At 35.7% G+C, this 18408-nt stretch overlaps 1 protein-coding gene across 1 annotated transcript; it reads right to left on the bottom strand.

Annotated features, from left to right (window-relative positions):
• Window positions 1-1379: 1379 nt before the first annotated feature.
• On the bottom strand, window positions 1380-16861 carry LOC110024919. Its single transcript, XM_020725114.1, has 2 exons — window positions 15150-16861; window positions 1380-1433 (listed from the first exon to the last, which is right to left on the bottom strand). Exon 1 carries the CDS (start codon window positions 16382-16384, stop codon window positions 15443-15445), a length of 942 nt encoding a protein of 313 aa, XP_020580773.1. The 5' UTR covers window positions 16385-16861; the 3' UTR covers window positions 1380-1433; window positions 15150-15442.
• Between the last annotated feature and the right edge of the window lie 1547 nt (window positions 16862-18408).

Consider the following 18408-nt stretch of genomic DNA (forward strand, 5'->3'; position numbering starts at 1 on the left):
TTGATTATAAATCTTTGTAGCCTTGTAGTCAATTATTTTTTTTAAAAAATACTACTCATCAAAGATATATATATATAATTGATTAGTAATATTTCGAGCCAAAACGAGTCACACACGAGCGAACAAAAATTTGTTCATGTTGTTTGTGTTTGGCTCGTTAACTTAGTGAACGAGCCGAACACGAGTTGTTCGCGAACAATGAGCCGTTATGGCAGCCCTAGCCACATACGTTGTAGTTGGTTATTGTAATAGCAAAATAGTTAGATATAAAAGTTGTAGTTGGTGGCTGCAATAGTCGTAATTGGTCATAAATGTCATTGTTAGAAACTGTAATAGTAATAGTTGGCAAAAAAAAACCGTAGTTGGTTCTAGTAATAACAACAATAGTTCGGTATAAAAGTTGTAGTTGATGGCTACAATAGCAGAAGTTAGCCATAGATGACATAATTAATAACCTTAATAGTAGTAGTTGGTTGTTGTAATAACAGCAGTAGTTGGTTATAGGTATTATAGTTTGTGGTTGTAATAAAAGCAATTAACCACAAATATCTTAGTTTGGCTAAATGGTTGCAAGCAAAGCTCCCCGGAGGCATGTGGTTGGAGGTGGCAACGACCAATAGTTGTCAACAATGACTGACAGACGATGATTGACAACTACATAGGTTGGTGGTTATTGTTGTCTCTTCAATACAGGTGTTATACATAACAGCTGTATTTGGAATACAAAAGTTGCAAGCAAATGTCCCCAGGGGCCGGTGGTCGGCATCATGTCGTTACAACTGATGGTCATAGGCTTTGGCCACCATGTTTATCATCAAGTTTCTCTCTAGAACAAGTTATGAAATTCCCCTTCTCTTTATCCTCCTAGCTCCCTCACAAGTGAAGAGAATGGGCCAATTTATAACCTTTTGCGGAGAGACATTTTGGTGTTTTGATGCATAACTTCCTAATCACTTGTCCTTTGATCATAGATGATTTTTGTAGTGACTTTATCATCTCAACGATCTAAAAAATTTAAGAAACTTGGGCTTGTTGGAATTCTCTCTTCAAGACACTCGATTCAATTATAAATATCAAATTTGGAGTTCATTTGACCAATCAAATTTGTATGTGAATCTTGACATGCACTTGCTCTATTTATTATCATGCTTTATAGCTTTTCAAGACAACTTAAAATCTTTCAAATTTAGCACGCCTTCAAGAACCCTCTCAGCAAAGAGCTTCTCATTGGGCATCTACTCAGTACCATACGAATCAAAAGTTTTCCAAACCAATTATTTGAAAACACAAAAGATTCATCAAAGAACTCACTTTACATGAACTCGGCCATAAAAATCACCCCACCGTGCTCGATCCTCCGGTACTTGTTATGTCACATATGTTGACTCAGCAAGATTGTAATTTAGCATGCCTTCAAAAGTTCTTGCGTTGCGCTGCAGATTTTATAATAATAGCACCAATGTGAGGAGATGCTAAATCTGTGTGTTCTGCTGGAACGTTAAAGAGTGTTAGTATAACTGTGGTAATATAAAACTTTCAGACTTCATCTTCAAGCTTCACTGGATATTGTTGTAGTTCTGGAGCATCATCCGAACTTTGACTCCTGCTGTTTCTATTCTGAAAGCCATTTATTTGATAATTGAAGACATGAGTAGGAATGCTTCGTGTTGATGCTTTTGAAGGTTGGCCCATTATCAATGGGGCATATAAAATCAATCGATGATTTATGTTCACCAAATGAGTTAATCACTCCATGATGACTTCTAAGTGAAATAACTTTTGGTCATTTTAGAAAGTAGTCTGTCACTACTAAGATGAAGGAAGCAACGGACAAATGTTGATGGTGGGTCGATTGAATCTATGATATTTTTTCCTCATCTTTTGGAAGACTGGGATACCATCATTGGGTGTAAATGGTTTGGCAACCTAATGCAATAAAAAAATTATGTTTGGCTAGTAGTAACCAATTCTTTTGATCTTTATTATCATTTTTAAGGCCAAATGGATGAGCTCCACAAACTCACATTGATCTTGTCTGTGGTGATTTTAACTTCGTCCAAATTAGATTTAAGCAAATTTGATGCAAAGTGTTGATAACATGGATGGACAACAAGATTAAGAGAAGGGTTTATTTCTTGGAGGGCTAAGTCCTTTAAACGAGCAACAAGCAACTGATGCCAATAACTTGGTCTTTAATAGCTCGAACATTCATATTTCCATTTGTAGAAGCAATCTTAGGCTTTGAGATTTGTTTTGCCAGTGCTGGAGTTTGGTTAGGATTTTCTGAAAGGCAAGTTAGGGCTTTAGATAGCTTAAAATTTTGCACATATTTGTTGGCGCAAACGATTCTCAACTTCAGGTCATAATGATCATAAGCTCATCCCCTTCTTATTTGCCCATCTAGTTTGCAAGCTTTGAATGGGAATTTGCTCGTTTGTTATAGTCGGGTCACACATTCCAGGTTAATCTCTGTTACCCTTCACATAAGGTTCAACGCCTACTGGCGAAAGAATGCTAACTCATCTTGTTGATCTTTGAGGTGTCTATCATCTGGTTAATGGCAAAGTGAGTCTTCGAGGATGTGAAGTCTTTGAATCTATAAAGCTTATAAATAATTAAGTCCAACCATAAGAACTTAAAATTCTACTTTGTTATTATTTAAGGTTCAAAGAGGCCATGGAGTAGTGGAGTGCGTTGCTTGATTCAACGTGATGAAGACGACAAAATTTTAGCGGAACTTCAGAAAATTGGGGCAGCATTGTTGAACATATGGAGAACACTCCCGATGGGTTACTGATGTTTTCTATCATTCAGCTCTTGTTGAGGGGAAAGTATATTGGTTTAACATGTATAGCTAAAACGTCGGACAAAGCTTGCTTTTTGATCCACCTTTTGAGAAGTGAATATTACGGTAGTATCTGTATGTGTGAATTGGTGGTATTGTGGTAACTATCACATCAATACCACTACAATACAACCAAATAAATACTTACCCAGTCTGCACGTAATATTTTTTTCTCTTTTGAGGCATATATGACATGTCAAACTGTATGATAGTATGAATATCTGGTCAACAATCTTATCAAAATTAGACTTATCATCACGTTGGTCCACCATTGGGAACAAAGTGATTTTGTGGGTTTATCCTTTACAAAAGACGCTCATGCAATAAATGCTAACTCGCACTTGTTGAATTCATAGTAACTATTGCATGGTTAATTGTGAATTGAGAACCATACTAGATTCGTAGTCTTTGAATCTATAATCCTTCTACAACTTGGAGGCTAACCATAAGAGATCAAATCCTACTTTCTTCTTGGTCAGATGTTAAAAAAAAAAAGCCAGCTAGTAGTCTGTCTTGCACGTCTCGATGTAAGAAGAATATGTTATTTCTAGCGCAACTTTTGATAGTCAAGGCATAAATCTTGATTTCATGGCGAACTCCATCAAAGTGAATCTCCTAGAGGGTTGCTGATCTTCTTCTTTATCATTTGGTTTATTGTTTGGGGGAGAGTTTGCTTGTATATAATGTATCACCAAAAAGTTAAACAACACTTGCCCTTGTTAGAGCATATATCAAATGTATAATAATAAGAGTAACATGACCATTCGGCTAGGTATCTTGCAGGAGTTTGTCTCATTATCAAGAACTTCAATGGGTCCACCCTTGAGATTAATGCGATCTTGTGGGCTAAGTAATGTTGGGAGCCTTTTCATGACAAATATCAACACCCAATATTAGGGCTTGATAGAAAATAATAAGCTTTAACTCATACCATTCTTTGATTGAGATAGCGAAAGGTGTTTTCTTTACTGTTCTCATTGTGTTGGGTTGGAGTTGTCGAGATTAAACTTTGAAGCATATACAACTTAATTTTATTGAATGTTTTTTTTTCAGGTTCCATCCCAAATGAAGGAAGCTACCTTCTACATAAACCTTAAAAAAAATTAGGTTGCTCAATAGATTCAATATGGATCTCTAGATGTAGGTGAGTTATCCCTAGATGGAACAAAGATGAAGAATATTCCTGGGTAATGTCATACCTAGACATAGATGGTTTTTGAGGGATTGATTTTGATACCACAATGGTGACTTAATGAGACCCTAAAAGCACATTTTAGAGGCACATATTGACATTATAGTTTCTCAATCACTCAAAGACAATTTTGACATCATCAAAATGCCTTGAGATGTGCAATCTTTTGCAAAATAGACCGTTGATGTAAAATTCAAAATCTTGGTGTGTGGTCATAAAAAATCTGAGTCATGGTTCTTTAATAAGTTGCCCAGGATTTATCATGAACAAAGAGTATTACCAAATAGCATAACATGTCGATCGACGTTCAAAAATATGTCTGATTTTCATCCTTTGAAGTTAATTTGACTTGATTGTAGATGGAAGAACCGTTCATGAAATGAGAACATATCATAGGACAATTTATAATCAACCATGAGTTCTAAAATTTACAAGGAAAATCAAACTTTGGGGCGAAATTTGTTTCGGTCGTGGATGTTGCTGCAGGAATTAATCTAATCATTATTGCTATTCACAAGGAAAACAGTGGTGATCTAATTGGAACATTTTTAACTCGAATGAAACAAGCTACTTTGTTTCTATTGTGACATTTCATGGATTTCAAGATGCATTCGCCTCAAGAGCTTTTTGACAAGCGTCGCTTTGGTATTGAAGGTGAGCCCATGCATCGATGCCTCTAGGAGTAAAAATAGCATTTCAGAGTATGTTCAAACAAAACAGTCTTTCTTCCTTATGTCGTTCATATTTCAACCAACTGATGAAGGTAAGTCTAGAGTGATTTTTTGTGCCCAAGTTATTCTCTTATAGCTCGACCATGGTAGCTTGTTTGCCATATAGGAGCTGTCCAGAAATGGGCACCCGAGGAGTGAAAGCAATAGCAACATTCCTTGGGCTTTTATATCGTTAATTGCATAACAAGTCTTTACATGTAGGATCGAAGGCAAGATATACCCAATGCCTTTTATCGGGTTTCCATTCCACAACTTTTCCATCTATCAAAGTTTCTCAAAGATAGTAGTATGTTTTGTGATTTGGTATTAGCACCTTAGCGCTGGTGAGAAATGTAAAGGGAATGGTATCGGCTCCTTCCCATCCAGGAATTGAATAGAGCAACTAGTGTTTTTGTACAAACTAAGGGTTAACTCCCTTATAATAAAATGCAAGTAGTCACACTAGCCAGCTGAGCTCAAGATGAACTCACTATGTTGAGTTCAAAAAAACTCCCCAATCAGCTCTCAGAACTCGCCAACTGAGCTCAAGGCACTCACTCACTAAAATCAAAGTGAACTTGTCTGCCAACTAAAGGGATACTTCGATTAAGATCATAAAGAACTCTCCTAATGCTTACTCCGCAACTGCCACCGAAACAGTGGCTACTTTTCTAAGTCAGAGAGTTGACTAATAATCCAAGTCCTTAAGTTATAGGCTTCTTATACTTGGTACTTTTTCGCATGTATAACACATTCTATAGCTATTCTTGTAGTGCTCAAACTCAAATCTCTACCAATACAAAGACAATCAGACTCAATAGCTCAAAACTTTTATGGGATTTTGGCCTCTATTTTATTGTATTACTGCTCATTCAGAGTAGATTTTTCCTTTCTTTCTCTTAGTATTCCCCTCTACCAACTCCCAATAACCTTCTCTTTTTCTCCTAGTCAGATGCTAGCACAACTAATAGGCATAGGATCCAACAATTTTAATACTAAGTTTTCCAAGGTGTGTATAAAAAAACACCATTTTTTTTTATCAACCCCTTCAAGGAGGGATGTTGAAAGTTAATCATCAACGGGCATCAGAAAAGAAGTGACAACAATCATTGATTGTCAAGCGTCTGAAAGAAGTCAAAGTTAGTTCATGATGGGCAACAAATGACGATCAATAGCGATAGCCAACTATTGGGTTGTAAGGCAGTTGGCATAACCGTTCTCCTACCAACAGAGAAGATCAGGCGACCAAGGAGACAGAAGAGAGCTTAGATCGGTAAAATACCAGAAATGACCAAATGGAGATTTTATGGGGGTCAAAGTTTTGGATTTTTCATAAAAATATGATGTTTCTCTCAACTAAAATCGATCCATATGTTTTCAAATGGGGCCAATTTATAGAGTTTAAAGGTAGTATTTTCATCATTTGCACTAAAATTTACAAATACAATGCCTTAGATTGAACAGTCCAAAATCATTCCCTCGTTGCAAATCCCTACCCTGGGTTGCCCCGGTGGGGTTGCCTAGACCAAGGTTCCCCCTAATGATTAATGAATATGGTCCAACATTGGCAGCAAGCAATGAAACCTTTTTGCCAACAAAAAAGGTACATCATTGAAACTTGCAAATACCATAAAACAACAACAATGATGGATTTAATGATTATATCATCCAAAATAATTATAAGTTATAAGATCTAAATTTATAATCCTTAAATTTTATGGCAATAGGCAATGATTTTGGTAGGAATGTGTTCATCTTGATAAGAGCAATCCAAGGTCACTAAAGGTTTACACAATTGTGGAAATCATGCAAATTACAGTAAGTTCTCTATTCGAGTTATTTACCATCGACAAATAGTGATGAAACCTTTACAATTTTAAAACTAGCGAAACATATTCACACGAGTGACCCAATGCAGCAAATGGCTCACAGATTTGTAATTTGTGGATGGTAAAAGAGTTTTGAGACAATACGACCTTTAAATTTCTTTCCATGTGGATTGCGAGTAATTCAATGCACATTATAGTGACTCAATGACAGATTTAGACTCCTCTAAAAAAGAAGAGTTCGAGGATGGTTTGGACCAGCCAAGTTTTAAGAAAACTACATCGAGAATTGAGACATTTGACTTAATTAAATTGAAACATAGGCTTTGATTTGAATCAAGGCACAACTTTTGAATTAAAAACACAGAAAATGTCAGTAATTATGAAAAAAATAGAAAACACATAAAATTCATCAGCAAAAACAATATTATTTCATAGAATACATGTTCTAAAAAAGCATAAGAAATTCAAAAAATTAAATAAAAAATTATGAGTTCAAAAAACATAAAAATTAGTAACATGGGATAAAACTAGATTCTAAACAAAATATTTTAAGCCCAAAATCAACATCAATATTATTATCACCACTACAAGGATCATTTAAAGAATCATTATGATAGCTAATAGCTCTATCATCTTCCCATCACTCACATGTGAGCCATCCCATTCATCCCCTCTCTCATCCAACATTATCACTTTCTTCTTTCATGCATTAAATTTATTATAATAAGTACACTCACAAGAAGAAAAAAATAATCATAATTCTTTCCATATTTCATAATGAATATAATTTACCAATCTTTTGAGGTATTTAATATTTACTCTCATTTGCGTTTGATGAATCTTCGCAAAATTTCACTAGCTTCTATTTCATAAAAAGCAAAATATTAGTATTTTCATTAATATTTAATCCATGCACATTTTTTTCATTTTCTTTCTTATCTTAGGGTCCGTTTGGGGCAGCTTATTTGGTGCGGTAGCGTTTTGAAAACGCACCTAACCTGTTTGGGTAAAACTGTGTTTTGGTAGCTTGTGCGTTTTCAAAACGCTGAAAATAACGTTTTTACACCGCACATGTCTAGATGCGGTGGCAGCTTTCTGGCTGCAGTCTGGCTTTTCCAAAAAAAATAAAAATTTGTAATAGCTACCCACCCAATTTATCAACAGATTATTTTTAATCAGCTTATCAGCAGATTATTCAATAAGCTACAGTTGCCCCAAACAGACCCTTAGTTAACCATTCATTCATCATCTGATGATACATCGTCAGAAACTAAAAGGCAACATAATTTTTTGAATGAAGTTAATCTCAAATGTCTTTTTTTTTTATAACTTTGTATGGTACATGACAAACCAATTGTCCATCCTAGCTACAATCAACTGATATCTTTTATTTATATGCACATAATTAAAAGTGCTTAAATCAAAATCAAAAACGTGCTAGACTTAGGCCCCGTTTGGGGCAGCATTTTTATCGCGGTGCATTCTAAAAAAGTGGGCCAAAGTGTTTGGAAATTGCGCTGCGACCGCTTATCTAAATAATTTACGTTAAACGTGGGCCGCGGTTTCAACCCTGCGGCCCGCGTTTTCTCACGTCCCTATTACTGTAATAACCCCCTGCATTTCTTCTCTTCTGCTCTCGTCTCTCTCAATAGTCTCATGTTTCTTCAGCCCTCATCTCTCTCGATCGCTCCTCTCTTCGCGCGCCTCTCTCCGGTGGCAATAATTTGCCTTTGACCTTTTCCTCTTCCCTCCGACCTCTAGTGGCAACGGGTTGGTTCTCTACTCTCCCTCTTCCCTTCAATCTCTGGCTCTCTCTTCTGTTTACCGTGCTCTTCATCATCCCATAGTATCACCTATATTTTTCAATGGAGTGACTTTCTCTTTACATTTTGTGGCTTTTTCATTTGCGTTTGAAGTGAAAATTTGGATTTTGCACTTTGCAGCTTTCTCTTTATGATTTGAAATTCGGTTTTTGCAAATGTGCAGCTGATGGAATGGGGTTTTATCTTTACTTTTGGTGTTTCAGTAAGAATTTGTGAAATGGTTGAAGGAGGGTGTTTGATTTGTTGATAGCAATGTTTCTGGTGCCCTGTATGCAGTAGACTATATGAAAAATATGGGTGGGGTTTTATCTTTACCCTTTGGTGTTTGAGTGAGAAATTGAGAAATGACTGAAGAGTGCTTGATTTGTCGATAGCAATGTGTGGTGGTGGTGATCGGATATGTTTTGTGGGTTTCTCATTTGCGGTTTGAAATGAAAATTTGGATTTTGCAATGCGGCTTTCTCTTTATGATTTTGAATTCAGTTTTTACAAATGTGTGGCTAATGGAATGGGATTTTCAGCGAGAAGTTGAGAAATGGTTGAAGAAGGGTGCTTGATTTGTTGATAGCAATGTTTCGAGTGCCCTGTATGTACTTCAGGGTATATGCAAAATATGGGTTAGGGTTTTATCTTTAGCTTGGGTGTTTGAGTGAGATATTGAGAAATGGCTAAAAGAAGGTGCTTGATTTATTGGTAGTAATATTTCGTGTGCCCTATATGTGGTAGCCTATATGAAAAATATGAGGTGTGGTTTTATCTTTACCTTTGGTGTTTGAGTGGGAATTTGGGAAATGGCTGAAAGAAGGTGATTGATTTGTTGATAGCAACGTATGGAGGTGGTGGTCAGATTTATAGTTTGATGGATTCTTTAAATTGGAATTGTATTTTGGAAAGTCCTGAATGGGTTCAATTTTCAAACTTCAATTTTGAAAATTAAGAGCATCCTAGATCATATTTGCCCTATTTTAAGCTCATTTTACTCTCTAAATGACCATTCATCAGATAGTAATGTCTCGGGTGACTGTATGTAATTGCCTCAAAATGGTGGTGTGTGGAGGAGTTAGTGGCGATGGAGGTGCGTGTGGGGTGGTGTGTGGAATCTGTGTGGTGGTGTGTGGAGGTGTCTGTGTGGTGATGGTGATGTTTGAGGTGCTAGAGGTGTCTGGGTGGTGTATGGTGGTGTGTGGAGGAGTTAGTGGTGTTGGAAGTGTCTGTGTGGTGATGTGTAGAGGTGTCGTCTGATGGTGTATAGATGGTGTCTGTGTGTTGTTTGGTGATGTCTGGAGGTGTTGGTGGTGTTAGAAGTATCTGTGTGGTGATTGTGGAGGTGATGGTTAGTGTGTGGTTTTGTTTGTGTAGAGGTGTTGATGCGTGGTTGCGTGTTGGTGTGGTTGTGGAGGTGATGGTTAGTGTGTCGTTCTGTTTGTGTGGATGTGTTGGTTTGTGGAGGTGGTGCTGGTGGTGTGGTGGCTATGTTGTGTATTGATGTGTCGATGTGTAGAGGTGCTGATGTAGAGGTCGTGGTGATGATATTGTGACATTCTAATTTTTCTTTTCTTCGTGATATTGTGTCATTCTTATTTATATTAATTAGTTTTTTTAATGTTAGTAATACAATGGTTAAGACAAAAAAGGCTAGTTCATCTGCAATATGGGTTAAAGAGAATATTAATATTTTGTGACATTTGTTTCAAAGAGATTAATCTGAGAGATAAACCGACAACATATTTCAACAAGGAAGATTGACAAAATATTATTAAAAAATTTAAGAAAAGTACAGGCAAAAAGTATGATATGATGCAGTTAAAAAATAAGTTGGATCAGCTAAAAAAATATTGAAAAATATAGAAAAAATTGAAACGTTAATCAACGGGTTTAGGGTGGGATCCAGTAAAATAAACGATTGATGTTTCCGATGAGTGGTGGGCAGAGAGACTTGCGATGAGCATTTTTAAATTAACTACATATTATATGAATTTGTAGATAGTGTCTGTTGCAAAAAAAAATTAAATACGATGGAATTGATCCTGAGTTGAAGGTGAAATCAATTCATATGTTTGGGGGTGTCATGACAACAAGCAACAATGCATGTGCCCCCAGCAAGATGGGGTTTGGTGGCATCACCGAAAATTTAAGAGCTGACCTAACGGGTGATTCCACTGAAGGCCCCAGCTCGGACCTCCATGAACTTGAGTCCACGAGCCACTATAAGTGTCCTTGGGTTGAAAATAAAAAGAAAATGAGAGTTGCTTTCCTTTCACAGTTGGCGACTTCATGCAGCAATGACCCCAACACATCTTAAGCAAGTTCTGTCCAGCATGTTGTACAACTTCTGAATGCAACTCCATAAATTTCTGAGGACTTATCATTGCATCTATTTTCTATAAAGTTGCTTGAAGATTCGACCCAGAGAGAGTTTTTCATCGCGATGTCCATTGACCGTAGGGTGACTTATAATATTTTTATGAGAGTGGGAACATTTGAGAGACTTCTTTTTATTTATATTCGCGTAGGACATTTCTATTTGTTTATGGTTTTTCATTGTAGTATAGATATTTAAATTGTTTTGGACATGTCGTTTTACTTGAGAGTTTTTCTTTCCATGTTATGTTTTCTATTTACTTCCGTAATGTTATTTGCATATTTTTGTTCGTAACCTTATATGATTGTAGATGATTCATTGATACTTATGTGTTAGTCATTTCAATACTAAACTACAAGGATGCAACTATGGAAAGAGGCAGAATGAGAGTTACAGCTACCGTATGCTTGATGTACGAATATTATAACTCGTAAATAGAACGCTCCCCTTACATGACATCCTCATATGCTGGTGACAAATGGGTTGGGAAGTTGCTTGAGAGCCACCCAACGAGATTTAGCAATATATTTCACATGACACAGGCGACATTCACCAATGTTTTGGAAGAACTACACATAAATCAAGAACTTCATGGCTCATCCCGAACGACTTCGAGAGATGTGTTGACAATAACCTTCTAGATATTATCGCAGAATGAATTAATGCGATGAACTATGGAGCAATTTCAACACTCATCCGAAACGATTTGCAGATACTTCTCAGTTCAGTTAAATGCACTTGTAAGTTTTTCTTCACAAGTCATAAAACTAACTAACATATCTTACATTCGAATGGAATCTTACATTCGAATGGACTCCCACGAAAATTTCACATGATGTGCAGTATATCTCATACTTTAAGGTAATTTATTCTATTTATTACATTCAATTTTTAAATAAATATCGTAATTACGAAACTCTTTGTTATCTTTCTAGAATTGTATTAGAGCAATCGATGGAACACGCGTTGATGCACGTGTTTCAAATAATGAAAAAATCGCATTCATCGATCGTTGTGAGTTTCCGACACAAAATGTCAAGATGGTATGCGACTTCAACATGTGTTTCACTTTTGTCATGCCCGGTTAGAAGAACAATGCACATGACAGTCGAATTTTCAAACTGCAGCACAAAATAACAAATACAACTTCTCACATCCACCCACGGGTTCGCTTGAGACTGAGCTACTCTCCTAATTCTTTTTTTTTATCAATACTAATCATGTAATTCACATCAGGTAAATACTATTTAGTTGATGTTGGTGCAACGAGAGTATCTCAAACCCAATCCTAATATGAAATACCACATAACTGAATTTGAGCGAGCCAGCAATATCACGTGGGGCAAAAAACAAATGTTCAATAAAAGACATTTCTCCTTACACGGTGTCATTGAGAGAACTTAGTGCTTGAAAAAAGAAATGTATTACACTATGCGATATGTCATCTTACTCGTCTCTCAAACAAATATAGATTGTGATTGTCACGATAACTCTCTACAATTATATTCGGCGACATCCTTCCCGCAACGACATCAACTTTCGTAGAGCGGACAAGGATCTACATGTCCCTGCCGAGGCATATGAATACCATCTTGGACAATCTTTGTCACACATTGAAAATAATGTTCCTAAGACCTGTACTAAAGACAAGTAAGATACAAGCGAGATAGCAATGTTGAGAACAAATTACGGATGTGATGGTTGGAGTGTGATTGAAGTTTTCATCATATTATTAATTGTAATGATTATTAAAGAGATTCACAGTTTATTATATTTGTATTTTGTACAGTTCGTATTTATTTACATTCTTTGTATATTTGTTATTAATTGTTGTGATTTTTTACGCTATTTGTTCATGTTTTTTTCTTTTTGCTTTCTTTTTTTTTGTTTTTCTTTTGGTAGATTTTGGAGGTCTATGATAAGACGTTTGATGTTATGGTTTCTTCTGGATGACCTGTTTGTTACTATCGGTTGGTATCACATGTGAAATCTACAACCAAGTTGCTCTCTTTTTTTCGGAACTACGGTTTTTAAGATTCTTCTGGATGGCCTTTTTTGTGACATATATATGTGACACACATGTTTGGTATTACATGAGGTAAAGGCAACCAAAAGCCCTTTTTTTTATAAGGTCTGTTGTCTTCTTGCTGTGACAAATTCGTTGGTTGATATACTGAATTTTCCAAAACCTCAGTTGCATAAAATTATAATTAATTACTTATGTTATTAAAGTTTACTTGTGTTTGTCTAATGCGATAGTTTTTAAAGCATTTAGAAAAGATGACCTCGAAAATTTCTGATACATCTCGAGGATTGCACTGCTACTGTGGACTTCAAAGTTCTCTGCTAACTTCACGTCAGTCACATAACTACGAGAGACAGTTTTATAGATGCCCACAGAGAATCACGGAAAACTGTAACTTTTTTCGGTGGGCAGATTAGCTAGAAGATTCCACCGCCGAGAGTGATGGAGCATGGAGAGTATCCTAGAGAACAGCTTAGGTCGTAGCATAAGTCTTCTACATTTGAAAAATAATATTATCATATATTAATTGTTATTTTAATATTTTTTTTTAATTATTTTAGTAATCATGATGCTCACTGTTAAGTGAGGTGTCTTATCTTTTTTTTTGTAATGTTCTACACTGGATTTTTACTTCTAAAGCATAAAATGCATTGGTATGACAGTTCTGTTGCAAACAGTATTACTATACAGGGTGTCGATAAACAGTTGCAACACAGCTGTTTTCAAACTGCAAAAAACAAACAAACAGCTAGTTTATCCGCAGCAGCTTCTGTGCAACAAATTATTATTAAACAGCAACTGCCCCAAATAATCCCTTAGCTCTGACTGTAAATACTTTTAATTCCAGTGTTCCATCTCTAAAATACATCCAATACTACTCCAAATCATGAGTTAGTAAAAATAATATGAGAATAATATTAATCACATATTTAATAAAAATAAGCATAAGTTTAATATCAAGTAAATTTGATAGGCATCTTCTTGGTGAACGTATTTTGGCAGATAATTGGGTAGCTCTCATGCTAAGCATTCCCTTTAAAAAAAAAAAAATTCAAGTAGTCTATCAGCTTTCTCAAAATCTTCAAATGAGCTTATTGTTCTCTTAACACATTTATGCAAATCAAGTTTAACCTCCACGCATTCAAGAAAGCTAACATCAAAACAAAATAGAAGATTTAGAAAATATCCAAAATTATGTAAATCAAATTGTAATTGGTTGTCCCATTCCCAAACAATAATTTTCTAAACATTTTTACATGTTGATTTTTCTACACTTTAGTTATTTGCTATTTCTTTGTTTATGTTGTTCATATAAGAATAGAACTATAGAAAAAGCCCATTATAGGAAGTTTTTCACCATCAACAATTCTCAAAACTTCAGCTCGAATTACATTATGATTCAGAACCCCTACCAAGGTTAATTGAGGCATGGGTTTCAAAAGATGGAGGGAAAATGTAGGTTATACATCTTTTAGCTAATGCCTGAAAACAAAATAGATTTCAAGGCGTAGGTATGGAAAATATTTTAAACAATGGTACCAGCCCAAAGGTCCCTCAAACAAATGGTCATGCAAACAGTGTAACCTGCATAGCTCACATGTGAAGGAAGATGGGATAGTGCACCCTTTTTACAGATTCAAATCAGTATGATTTGGGTGGTTCATACTCAAATCACACAATTTTAGTCTAACTGAATTCTTCATGTCAGTTCACAAGGTCTTTACTAAAAATTTGTTAAAATTGAAGTCTAAGACTTCTAAATAATTTTCTAAGTTTGATAATTTATTTTCTTTGGTATTTTCAAATCCAGAAAATTGAAAAAAAAAATGTACCTGATCCAATTAATTTAAAAAACCTCTCTATTTGGATGTGCGCTCAGTAAAAATTAAAGCATCATGTAATAGGTTGTTGTTAATGAAATATCAATATCCACAGGATTAATAAATGCATAGATAATAGCCTCAAGAATTTCAATTAGCTATTTTTGCAGATGTAGAATTTTAATTAGCTATTTTTGCAGATGTAGAATTTCAACTAGTTATTGTTGCAGATGCAGATACATTGTATATCGGTTTAAAATACTACTACCAAGAAAGAGAGTCAATTTCAAAATTAAGCCTCTTGAGGCAGCTAAACTATCATTTCATCAATCATGGGGTCAGTTCAAGTAAAATACATCCAGTGCTGTCAGCTAAAACAATTTTCACACCATAAAGTAAATAAGGGAAATACAACCAATGGAAGCTTATTGAAGGACATCAGAAATACACCAATTAGAGAGAAATGAATATCAGACAGCTGAACAATTTATTGGACGCCATCTAAATACAACAACCAAATAAAGATAAGAATAGTTCCAAACCTGAACATTGAAGAAAACATTTTTTTCCACCAAGCCTTTGTAATCCCAGAAGGCAGCGTTAATTCATTGATCAGGACTGGAACAAACAAAATGGAAAAATGGATTTAACCCCAGTAGAATGCACATATTGACATCAAATGAGGTCGAAGTTATGAACTGAATCCATATCAAACCCTCAAAGAACATAACAATTGTCATCTCCTCAGGGACTGTACACATCAAATATTCCAAAGGAAAGGCTCTCCACAGCCTGTTTCTAAATACCATCAAAGAACGTAAAATATAAATTCAGTTCAAGGCACATAATCATTTTCAATAACAGGTTGTGTTCGTGTCATTGGGGCAACTGGCACTCGGGTATTCCCAACTTGCCCCATCTGCAAAACCTCACCAACTTCTTCCCTTTTTTGCATCTCCATCAATTTCTTTTTCTTTCTGTATGACGCCAGACAAGCAACTAACAAAATCAGCAGAAGCAATCCAACAAACCCGCCAACAGCAGAAACAACAATCTTCCAAGCCTTGAATTTGTGCCCTTTACCAGGACTAGGAATGGGGTTTGGAGCAGGAGCGGGAGCAATACCAGAAGAATTAACCACAATGGAGAAGTGTCCCTGCCGAAATGTAGTACAAACATTGCCTGAGTTAAGATCTGTGAGCTCTCTCGTACCATTTAAATCAAACTTTACACACTTCACTGTGAATCCACTTAATGCAGGCCTTACATCTGCAAATTTGATTGATATGGGTGAACTTGAAGCCAGGATATCAAGCTCAGATAAGCCAATGGCAGATATATTGACAGCACTATAAGCAAGAAGCCCTAGAACTGGAGCAAGATAGGTATATCCCTGAAGTGGATAATAGAAAGATGACCAGTTTCCTAAATTTTGGTAAACAAAAGCAAGCCTCTTCACATAAGGTTGAACAATGACACCAGTGGGAATATCAAACTCCTTGTAATGGCGGAATCCCCTAGTCCTCAAACTTCCACACCTAAGCCTTAGCACGGCTACTTTGATACCAGTGAGATTAGAAGGGGCGACACCATCATAAGGAGTTCCGGTGCGTGGGTGGTCAAAAGCACCATAAGCATAGTTTTGAAGAAGCGAATCCAATTGCCTTGCTAAGGTAATATTACTGCTGGGAGATTGAGCTTTACAGTCCCATGCCAAAAGAAGCACAAGAAGTGTAAAACTAATGGCAATAGGAGGAATGTGGCTAAAGACCTCCATACAATTTCCAAGAACAATGACGATGCCAGAGCTTCTTCAGAACTCACTTTGCCCTAGATCCCTTCAATCACCAACCAAAGAGATCTAGGACAAACTACATTCGAGATCTTCAGACTAGAAACACAGGAACACAAATGAAGATGCGCAGCCTCGATCCACAGAACCTCACAGATCGAGAAGTTCCAAAAGACAGGTCCTCCATGAATCAAATGTGGAAATTATACAGCATTAAATCACCACAATAATTCGGAATCCTTGAGAAAATATCTTCACAGATAACCCTAACCGCGCTAACGGGAAGCAATGTCCGCCAAAACACCCAATCTAGCTAAAGGAGATAGCGACCTGGATTTGAAAGCCTTCCTTCTCGAATAAAAATTCAGAAGCAGGTAGTGATTCGGAAACCTAAAATCCCGTCAATGAAATAGAGCTAAGAACGTGAGACTTCCTGCAAGGGAAGATTCTCATAATGTTTGATGAATGGAAATCCCACTGATAAACCTCAGTGATTTATAATTGACTAAAATACCCCTGTGCACTGGCCTCGGGAGACGAAAGCGTCTGCTTACGCTTTTAACGGCTCCGTCACTCTTTAACGGGCCTGTTACTCTTTAGAGTCGCCCTTTGCTCTTTCCAGTGCATGTTCGTAACGGCCGGATTCGATTTCGTATCCGCACGAATTTTACGCGAATTATTAACTTTCTGGACTTCAATGCTCGTATTTATTTTTATCCATTAAATAGTTTAGAATACAACGAATGTATGGCTGGGCCAGACTGGCTCAATTCGGCCTTTATTTTTTTTCTATTTCGGGCAACTTATTTACATATATATATATATATAATTATTTATTTATTTATTTATATGTCATTAAAATTTATTATTGCAATCCCGAGAGAAACTTCAAAAATATTAAGAAGATGGAATTTTAATAAAAAAATGAACAAATAAACACATATATATTTGCATGTAATATAATAACAATATTGGAAATTTGAAGAAAATAAAAATTGAATTGGGCTTTTGTTATGAATTATAATATTTTTGTGAGAATTTAATGAATGAAGATGAAGATGTGAGTGGGTAGAATTGAGGGCAATGGTCTAGCATATCTCAAAATAAAAAATGTTTAATTATAAGCATTAAATGAACTAATGGCTTAACAACAAAGAGAAGAAAAAAGTTAACAACGATAAGAAAAACCCCAAAATATAAAAGCTTGGGGCCCATCAATCCTCACGAGTACTCCATCCAAAAATCATATGAACCTGAAAAAACTTTCCCATAACAAGTTGCAGCATCAAATTTATTGAGATATTGAACACGACCAAAATAAAATATAAACACCACCTGAGAGAACAAGAAGATAGAAGAAATCCAAGAACATAACATAACATAAGCATCGGATTGATAATCTATTCATATAGGAATAAGTTTTTATCAATTAGTAGAACCAGCTTGAAAAAAAAAATGGATGAAGGAGAGAACCTCTAAAAAAAATCAAATAAAATGAACAAGATAGGGAATTAATCAAGATCCAAATAAGTGGTTGAGTCTCTTTGGCTAATGTGCATCATCATAGCTTGTAAAAAATATCATGCTCCATGTAAAGAGCCAGTACTGAGCTGAAACATGAATAACAAGTGTAAAACAAACAACCATCTCCAAGAATAGAAAAATATATATAAAATTAAATGTCACATAGATCATTAATGAGATAGAGGATCTCATGCTTAAATTTCATTTCCTAGATTTAAGTGTAATAGTCTAGTGTATACTCTCAATGATAGCCTCAAAAGAGAAGGAAGTATTCTGATATTCCTGTAATTTCTCTCCAACTAGCGATGATAAGCAATAGAATGCACATCAAGTAAATATAACCTTTTAAAATTGTATTGTTAAAAGAGTCATAATGAGAAAGAATTTGTAAGAAATTGCCTTAGTGAAGAAGAAAAAGTCATTTGGGATGCAACTCCTAAGTATACAATAAGAAAAAGGGCATTTAAAAAGAGGGGATGGTGAGT

This window comes from Phalaenopsis equestris, unplaced genomic scaffold, assembly GCF_001263595.1.
Source record: "Phalaenopsis equestris unplaced genomic scaffold, ASM126359v1 Scaffold000278, whole genome shotgun sequence".
NCBI lineage: Eukaryota > Viridiplantae > Streptophyta > Magnoliopsida > Asparagales > Orchidaceae > Phalaenopsis > Phalaenopsis equestris.